Genomic DNA, 10,248 nt, shown 5'->3' on the forward strand with positions numbered 1-10,248 from the left:
TCTGAGAAAAAGACAACTAATATTTGTCTTTGTGACAGATTGGTGAGTGTGTGAAAAAACAGAAAATCCTGCTGAGCAGCAATCCACTGTTACTGTGTGTGCGTGCGCAAGCATGTGGTTACACAAAAAGGTTGCATTTAAAAACAACAACAAGACAGCGATATGCTGACAGGCAGAGAGAGAGGAAAGCTTGTGTTGATCATGTGACTTTCTATGCTTTATTCATTATGGTCTACCGTCTCTGAAACTGCAGTAGTGGGTCACGGTTAAGTATGTGTAATTAATTTTGTTATATACTATGGTCTTCAAAAGCCAATGGTCAGCATGCATATTTCACTCTTGATGTTTGTTATTTACTATGGTCTTAAAATGATTATTAAATCAAGTTAATGCATTATTTACTATGGTCTGTAATGCATATGTTTATTATTTACTATGGTCTGTGATGCATGTGTTCATTATTTTCTACAGTATCAAAATGTCTGTTATTTACTACCATTGTTAAACATCAATGGTATGAAAACATATTTTACTCTGTTACTATGGTCTTGCAGCATATTTTGCTCTTGATATTTTGTTATTTACTATGGTTTTAAAAGTTTTTTTGTTATTTTTATTATTATCATACTTTACTCTTGATGTATATTATGGTCTTAAATGCATGTCTGCATACTTAACTTTCGATATTTCGGCATTAAAATATTTCTTTGTTAGCTTAGTTTTTACTCTTGATGTGTTAAATTATTTACTATGGTCTCAATGCCTGAGGTCTGTCAGCTCATTTTCTTTCTTCATTTTTAAACTTGTTTTCTGTGGTCTTAAAATGCATATTTGAAGCTACCAGGTGTATGTTTTCAAGTCATCCAAGACAACCAATACAAAGTGGCAACATAACAAAATACTCCAAACAGACGAAAACTCCAGAGAAACAAAACAATCCTATCTTTTAAAAATGTTTTATTACAACAGAAAAAAAAAGAAGAAAGAAACAAACAAGGAGGCTGATAAACATTAAAACACACAGTGCTTGATAAAACCATTCTGGAATTTTTGATTGACATTTGACAGGACTACAAAACACTTAAAAAAAAAAATAAAAAAAAAAGGATAGTAAATGACGACATACATTCTGGTTAAGACAACATAAAGAGCAGTGTTCAGTTGTTTCTGTGTCAGCTTTTTTCTCAGGTTTACAGTGATTGGAAAAAAAAAGAAAAAAAAAAGTCTGGCTTCAGCCCAAAAAAAAAAAAAAAAAAAGAAAAAAAAAAAAGAAAAAAAAAGAAAAAAAAAAGTACACGTTCATTGCAGGAAGTCCACAAACCACACACAGCCTCTGGAGGTGGTGGAGACTGCAGATGGTGGTGGGAGAGTGCTAGCTAGGCTAGGGACGCTAGCTCTACGGACTGGTGTCGGCCACATAACCTCCCTCTCTCTCTCTTCGCTAGCCTAGCTAGCTAGCTGCCTGTCCTAGGGGTGGGTGATGGTGGTGGTGGTGATGGTGGATGGATGGAAGGAATCAAATCGCTTGGGGGGGTAGGTGGGAACCGCTGTCCTCTGCTGCTACAGCTAACGCTTCCTGTCAGCCTAGCCTGACTGCCTGCCTGCCCTTCCAGTGCCATGGACCCTTATCACTGACACTACCTAGATGGAAGTCACCACACAACCAACACAGCATTATTACATGGTTACCACCGTCACTGGCCACATTTCATGATTATCATCTTCACTTACGATAGTACATGGTTATCACTTTACTGGATAAGTACATCAGGTTATCACTGTTACTGGATAGTACATGGTTATCACTGTTACTGGGGACCAATCATTACATCCTTATCGTCATCACTTATATTATTACATAGTTATCACTGTCTGTACATGCTTATCGACTTTACTCAAGACAGTACATGGTTATCATCCTCACGACATGTTAATCATCACTTCGTGTGTTGACCATGTTGTCCATCCAATATCATGATCAGAAAAAACACATACATATAAAACCAACCAAACAACATCAAATATCCATTCTGACTAACTTCCACCTATAAATCTTTTCTTTTCTTATATCTCACTTTAGCAATATGAACTAGCCTGCTTCACCAGTCAGTCAAGGCCAAAAAAAGAAAAAAAAGAAAAAAGAAAAATATTTAAGGTTTGTTTAACAAGAAGTTGAGCGCTGGAAAATGAACGAGTCCATCCAAGGCAGCCCTCATCAATGTGACCATTTTTTCTTTTTTAATGACTGATTACAGATACACAAAGAGTGAACATAATTTATTTGATCCTTTTTTTCTTCAATTTCTTTCTTTCAAAGAAAAGGTGTGTGCTGGAATGTCAACATTTGCATTGAAGTCATGCAATCCTATCCATATCCCCATGTGGAAAACTTACACTCAACTGACCAGACATGGCTGTAGACACACTACAAAGGTCCAGTGCATTCCGTCACCATTGTACTAACCCCATCTCCTCCCTCCCCAGCCCAGCACCACAGACAGGGTCCAGACATTACTGACCTGAGAGAAAAGCTGGCTGTGGTGTAGGTGACTGCAGTTTTAGCGCCGACCATAGCCGCCGCCACCCCCGCCGTAGCCGCCGCCACCACCACTGTAGCCACCACCCCCGCCGTAGGGACCCTGACTGCGCTGGTTGTAGCCTCCACCCCTCATGGGGCCTCCTCCATAGTTGTCACCGTAGTTGGAGCCAAAGTTGTTGTTCCAGCCTCCTGTCAGCACACAAAACATTCATCCATCTCAGTTACAGGTCAAATTGTCATTCTGCTCACGGCCCAGTTGACAAGCCATTTCAGGGCTGATTACCAGTCTGTTCTGAAAACCAGCTGAAGAGATCCCCAAATCATGCCAAAAGGAATTCCCTCCTCTAAAATTATGTTCATCTAACATACTGTGACCCGCATTTAAAAACAGGCTAAGTTTGTGACCTGACAAACACAAAGCAAGAGTGTCAAAGAATCAATGCAGTCAGAAAATTAAAAAACAAAAACAAAAAAACCCCTTAACCGTATGAAGAGCACAGGATCAGGAGTGAAGATGGCTACCAGAAAAAGAGGACACCAGTCAGGGATACAGAGGGACGTTACCAGCTGTAGCTACTTTTGTTTTCTCCGCATAGGCAGGCAGTAGTTTGCACAGGACAGGAATCAGACCCCTGCTGGAGTCTGCACTGGTGGGTCACGGTAAAGTAAGTGTAGTTAAAAGGTATTTTAAAACGTTAGAAAGACCAATCCACCCGCATCTCGGTCAAATTACTCAAAACAGAATGACCAGTCCACCCATGTCTCAGTCCATGCTAAATTCAAATCAAGTTAGAAATACCGAGAACATTTACAGCAATACACAATATAGACATATAAACATATAGACAAGTTTTTTTCTAATCACAATCTTTTTTCTAATCACAATCTTTAAACACACAAGTATCACTGAATTACAATGATATGCAAGACAATGAAATACATAAAACATATAGGTAAGTTTTCCCCAAACACCATCCATAAACACTCAAATATCATTTACAATATGCAAGACACATCAACAACTCTTGACACTGTGGTTCTGACAAGCCAAACTTGTTCCTTACCTCCCTGGTTGCCATAACCACCGCCGCCACCACCATAGTTGTCATATCCACCACCATAGTTGCCCTGACCACCATAGCCGCCGCCTCCTCCGTAGCCACCACCTGCAGGAAACAACAGCATTCATCACATCTCGGCTCACACTTTTTCTTCTTCCATGACTGTTAATTCTGTGTTCAGGGAACACATACATATTATGAGAATCACTAAAAATAATGTGTGTAAAAACACTAAATTTAGTTATATTTTAACACAAAGCAGAAACAATAATGGGTATCTATAATGCGCTACACCACCTCAACACAAACTACTAGCAATCTGCATGAATAAGAGAAAGGAAAAAGGTTGCAAGCATCAACACAAGTAAAAAGAAATGGAATGTGTCAAATGACAAAGTACACATTTTAGTATTCAGCTGGCTCTTAGACTCTGGACCAGATTTCAATGATCAAACTGGCCATGCTCAGATTTTTTGGGGGGCACTAATTTTGACTGATCTTGACAGGAAAAGGAAATAAAATTTCAGAAAGGGGAGAGAAAAGGTAACAGAACAAAAAGGTGCCAGTGAATAGATCAGGAATGATCTAAAGCCTGTATCTAATTCTAAGTGTCTGCACCTGTACATGCATGTATACGTATATTATCTATCTGTTGGAACACATGTTTTATGCCATCCTGTATCTCCTGTTAGAATGTCAAGTATTTATTTCCCCCTTAGACAATGGCTACTTTTCCACTGAAACGAGTGAAAACTGTGAAGGCCTGGTAGCCAATGTTGCACCACTAAAATCTGGTGCTGGTAGTTCCTGGCAGAAATCTGCTGTGACTGTGTGGTGGTCCTGCCTACCTCCATAACTGCTACCCCCGCCGTATCCGCCACCACCGTAGCCACCGCCACCTCCGTTGTAGTCGGATCGACCTCCTGCACACACATAAAACCATGGTCGTTGTTAGCTAAGCTAGTGGTTGACTGTCATGGTAGAAACACAAGTACATGTAAAAGAACCCACAGCTACAAAATGGTCATCCCTGGCAAAATTCTCAAGAAAAATCCAGTCTATTATATGTGTAGTTGTGCACATGAAAAAAGCCTGACTGAATGACACAGGAAACGAATGAGCACCTGAAGGCAGAGATCAGTTGGCTTTACCCAAACAGGCAGTCAGTTGTGCAAATAACTGTTAAGTGCTTAGAGTCTGTTGAAGACAGATGGTATATAAGTATCAATAACAAAACAATTTCATTACGACTGATCTGTCTAGCCCAGAGCAAGCACAAAGGCCATTTCTGTACCAAAAGCCTCATGGTCAACAACAGTTCTTGACGATTTAAAAGTTGAAGGTTACACACACACAACAAACAGAAGAAAGCAGATGCCTGATTAAAACACACCTCTTCCTCCACCACGACCCCCACCTCGTCCCATGGCACCACCAGGTCCTGAAACCAAACATCAAACACGTCTGATTACACATGTTTACACAGATACGCTTTTACACATTCACTCAACACACACTTTTGCACAGACACTAAACATATGCGAACACACACTTCTGCACAGTCATCGAACATATCTAAATACATACTTATTGCACAAACAGCATCAAACCACAACTTAAAGTACAACTCATTTACACAATTCACAACGAAGCTCTACTCTTTGCTCCTAGTTTATAAAGATAAAAGATATCCAATACAATTTCCCTTTCCAATTAAATTCTCCTCTGCAGTTATCTGCACCCCATAAGTATCAGTATGGCTGCCTACAAGGCGGGGGGCTAAACAAACAAAACCATCATACACGTAAAATATTACATGTCTGAGCGCCTGAAATCTGATTGAATGACCCAGGAAGGCAGCCTGTTGTGCAAATGACCTTGTGTCTGTAAAGCGCTTAGATCTTGGTTTCCAACCGTGGACAGGTGCTATACAAGTATCCATATCAATCAGTTGTTAAAAAAACAAAACAAAAAAACCCCACCCCACCCTAACTTAACATGAGCAATGACAGAGATTGTGCCACACGAAATATACACAAAAACTTGTTTTCTGTGCAGAAATCGACCCCATTACACCAAGACTAATGTCAATGACTTACCCATTTCACTCTTGGACACTGCCTTCTTGACTTCAACCTGGCGGCTGTTCAGTTCGTGTCTCTTTTTCACTAAAATGAGAGAAAAAAAAAAAAAAAAAAAAAAAGGGTGCTGGTTAATTCAATGAACAAACATGTAAAACATCACTTGAGCATGATAGTTTCTGAGGATCTTGGTAAAGATTCTAAATAATATAAAAACCAAGCAACTCACGAGACCACTTGATCAGTTCAACTCTTCAGCTGCAGTAACCAATCTAGAGATTAAATGAAGTAACAGCTAAGTGGTCATATATCAGGGCTTTTCATAATGCATAAATCAGTGGAAAGTACTGCATATTCATAGAGCCCTGTAATGTTAAAATAATAAACACATTAAAAAAAAAGAAAAAAAAAAGAGCGAGTGAAAACTGCAGTATAAGAGCTTACACTTGATCGCCTATGATTCTTTCGCCTACTGGATGCTCCACCTTCCCAATAGTTTTTATCAAGGTTTCCACAAAAATGCACGTGTCCACTTTTCAGCCCAGAAACCCAGATGATGATAAGAAAGTATGCATATAACAAATGGCCAAGCCAGATTTACAGCTTTAGACCATTTGTATTATGAAATGTCATGGGCCAAGTCATGTAGACATGACAACTAGAAAGTATGCATATAACAAATGGCCAAGCTAGATTTACAGCTTTGGACCATTTGTATCATGAAATGTCAGAGGCCAGGTTGTGACAAACTATGTTGTAGACTATACCCAGAAACCCCTTCAAGTGTACTCACACACGGCCTTGTCCACACTGTCTGTGTCGTCGAAGGAGACAAAGCAGAAGCCCCTTGTCTTGCCGGTGTTCTTGTCGGGGATCAGCTCCACGCTGGTGATGTTGCCGTAAGGGGAGAAGGTCTCGCGCACCTGCTCCTCTGTTGTGTCGTCCTTCAGCCCTCCAACAAACATCTTCTTCACTGGCTGCTGAGACTCCGACCGGCCAGACTCCTGGACAAGGAGAGCAAAATCAGCAAAACAACAACAGAAACCCATGACATTTCTTTTCAACCTTTCATCTTCCTTCTCCATAAAAAATCCGATAAAAGCAAAGTGCGCTCTGCCATCATTGAGTGACAAAAACTTTAGACAGGAAACAACAGCTAAGCATTCAGAGCACTGGGTTAACATCATGAAGGTATGTGGGGTTTTCAGTTCTAACGCTAGCAGTGCCCAGTACTTATCTCCAGCCAAGAAGCATCCAGTGAATGAATTCTCTGTCATAACTGGAGCAAGTGGAATAAGCAAAACCAAGCACAACAGAAGCAGCAAGGATCACCTGCAGGTGGTTCCACAGGGACCTTGCCTGGGCCAACAGTCTGATCTGAACCCCCTACCCTCCAAAAAACAACGCACAGAAAAAGAAAATGAACAAAGAACAGGTAACACTACCTCTCGAGGCATGGCTCTCTTTGTGTCCACTGTCCTGTTGTCCAGTGTGTGGGGTCGGTTGGCCTGGGCCTGGTCGATGGACTCAGCATCCTTGTAGGTGATGAAACCAAACCCCCTCGACCTGAAACCACCCACATCGTCAATCAATTCAACGATTCCTTCAAGAAAGAAAATCTTTTTGATCAATTCAATATTTATAAAAGCTGTAAAACAAAGCATCATCTTCTTATGATACCAGTAAAGTGCTTTGGATTATGCACAAATATACACCTGATGCTTTGAGAATGGAAAAGATGCACTGCACATCCTATCGCCACTTCCCTTGGACTGTGGGACATTCTAAAAATTATTTAATACATAAAGTGAGTGAAAATCCTGTGTGGGAATTCAGTCTGATGATCGGATCCTCTTAAAGTTATTTCCCCCTTCACCACTGCTTTGCCCAGAGCCTAGACAATGATGACTAAGAGGTACACATAAGTCTGTATACAACTGCAAGTGTGTAGCCATGCACACTTCCTGGCAAAATTTTGTAGAAAAATCCACCTGGATAGGAAAAACAATTATAACTGCACGCAGGAAAAAAATACAGAAAAAGGGTGGCGCTGTAGTGTAGCACCGTGCTCTCCCTGGGGAGAGCAGCCCGAATTTCACACAGAGAAATCTGTTGTGATAAAATATCAATGTCATTACACACAAAAATGTGTGTCCGGTAAAGCCAGCAACTGAAAAGTTGAACACACCTATTCTAATTCAATTCTATCCTTTCATTATTCATTCTATTGGTATGCAACAAGCACATCAAACAAAGAACAAATGGTTTGTCAAAACATGCACACATAGGAAGACAGACAAGGTCAGGCAATCAAAACAACAATTTCTTATCTGAACATCCTCTGTGTCTACCTTTTGGTCTGTGAATCACGCATGACAACGCAGTCCACAATTTCTCCCCATGTTTCAAAATATGTACGAAGGCTGTCCTCATCTGTCTCATAGTTCAAACCACCAATGAACAATTTCCTGAACTGCTCGGCATTGGGGTCATCATTGTAATCAGCACCACCATCATAGTCTCTACGACCTCCCCCGCGTCCACCCCGCATCTGAAAACAGAGGGAACATTTTTTTCATTCAGGGAAACAGCAGCACAGCAATAGCACGTATCACAAGTGCCTGTTACACACAGCAGGTAAAATCGCAATTTTTCTCCTTCCAAGAAAAATATGAATGTCCATGGTCAGAAAGCTGAGCGTTACTTACCTGTTCTGTCTCACCACATCATTATCAAAAGGAGGACTGGAATCAGTGGAATGGTCTTAAAACTTAATAATATGGATTGGAACAGCTCACAGAACTATGGATTTGTCCAAATGACACCCACTTCATTAACTGAAACTTCATGCAAAGGTTTGTATTAGCTCAAGCAGCATTAACATAAATGGACCAAACTCATGGAACACCTTCCAAGCCCCAAATACTACAGTACTACTTTTCACAGATACTGAGATAGATGCACATCATATATTAGAGAAATCAAGAGTTAATCTCCCTCGCCCACCCAAGAAGCATTATCAGTTGCAACTTTCTCAACCAAATCTAAGACCATACCCTATCCCATGGACCGCTTTTCCCATTCTTACTAAATTTTCATCATCAAAGCAGGAAAACAGCTGAGCCATGTGTTGCAAGCGCTCACATGTCAATGCTGCGGATGTATTCTTGAAACTCGCTGGAGCCGGTTTTGGTGTCCAAACCAAGGTCAGCACAGTTTGAAAGTGTTAAGGTTAAAAACTTGCCGAGATGAGTGCTTGCTCAGCGCATGCAGTAGAGTAAATGCCCTGTCTTATCCAAGTATCCCATTAGTTGTTTTTCGCTTCTGATTTCTTTCAAGTGCTGCGCATGGCGCACATTCGACTGAGGGACGCACATTAAAATTAAAAAGGTATCAAAAGTTGCAGACAATTCGAGAAAATCGAGATCAATGTGATTTTAAGATACATAAAACCAGACATGTGAATCATATCAATGCATTAGTATAAACTTAAAAAGAATCGATCTACCGTGAAAATACGAGTCTCGAACAGGAAGGCGCAGCACCTGGTCCAAACGATCGCCGAAAAATGGCGTCAGTCGGCGGAATCTGAGCACTGATAATGGTGTAACTGCAATAATCGAAATTCAAATAATACGCTTCACCTTCTTCTCTGATATATGCTCCTTGCACAAAGAAACATACAGATAATAAAACTACTACATGTGGATTGACTTAAAATGAATACTTACAGGCATTTTGATATATTTCTGTTCCCTAAAGACCACGCTTCGCAACGAACGGCGGAAACAAAGCAAAAGAGGAAGTCAGCGGTGACGCTTCATGACACGTGCTCAAGTAAAACGCATTTTCATTGGACAACTGTGCTCAAAGCGACATCTAATGGCTTCTTAGAAGAAGAACAGCAACTCTGTCAGTTTGGAATATTCTACGTCATTCTGTGACCGAACCTTCCTCAAACTGAAGGATTTTTTTTTTTTTTTTTTTTTTTTTTTAAATGACGACAGTACTTTCCAGTTATGATGATATTCTGTCAGAATCTTCACCCTTTGCCGTGAAGAATATACTAGAATACACCGAAAAAAAAAGACTGTCGTGTTTTACCTGTAAAAAGTATGGAAGATTCAAATCATTTTGTGAAATACCGAAAAGAAGAAGAAAACACAAAAACAAAAACAAACAAAACAAACCAACCCCAAAAACAACAGGAAAAAATGTCGGCCAGCTGTCATTCATAACGAGCTGAAGTAAAATGACGAATTTCAGCCAAGGCTGGCGAAATTTTTCCATGACTGTTTCTTTCTTAAACATTGACACAGGACACAAGGTCGGTTTTTAGGGTCCTTGAAGTCGGAAGTCCTTGCAAGTCTTGACGTTTTGAAATTACCAAGTAAGACCTTATATATTGTGAGAGGACAATAAATTGGCTTCTCATATGCAGCAGGAATGTCTGTTACCCACTGTGCTGAACTGAGTGGAAGGGCTAGGTTATCTCCCTTCGACCACTTGGCTTATACCTCTGAGCTGTCGGGGACTAAAGTTGAATAATGTCTTGGAATGTCTAGAA

The 10,248-nt window shown here is 40.4% G+C and overlaps 1 protein-coding gene across 2 annotated transcripts; it reads right to left on the reverse strand.

Annotated features, from left to right (window-relative positions):
- Positions 1 to 940: 940 nt before the first annotated feature.
- On the reverse strand, positions 941 to 9,498 carry LOC143276623 (heterogeneous nuclear ribonucleoprotein A1-like 3). 2 transcript variants are annotated; one of them, XM_076581236.1, is made up of 10 exons: positions 9,413 to 9,498; positions 8,033 to 8,232; positions 7,127 to 7,247; positions 6,475 to 6,685; positions 5,700 to 5,768; positions 4,994 to 5,041; positions 4,449 to 4,523; positions 3,604 to 3,705; positions 2,520 to 2,728; positions 941 to 1,637 (listed from the first exon to the last, which is right to left on the reverse strand). In XM_076581236.1, exons 1-9 carry the CDS (start codon positions 9,416 to 9,418, stop codon positions 2,559 to 2,561), a joined length of 1,002 nt encoding a protein of 333 aa, XP_076437351.1. In that variant the 5' UTR covers positions 9,419 to 9,498; the 3' UTR covers positions 941 to 1,637; positions 2,520 to 2,558. The 2 variants fall into 2 exon arrangements, with proteins under 2 accessions (XP_076437351.1, XP_076437350.1); XM_076581235.1 differs by having other exon boundaries at positions 941 to 1,641.
- Positions 9,499 to 10,248: the final 750 nt, after the last annotated feature.

Source organism: Babylonia areolata, chromosome 32 (genome assembly GCF_041734735.1).
Source record: "Babylonia areolata isolate BAREFJ2019XMU chromosome 32, ASM4173473v1, whole genome shotgun sequence".
Classification (NCBI taxonomy): domain Eukaryota; kingdom Metazoa; phylum Mollusca; class Gastropoda; order Neogastropoda; family Buccinidae; genus Babylonia; species Babylonia areolata.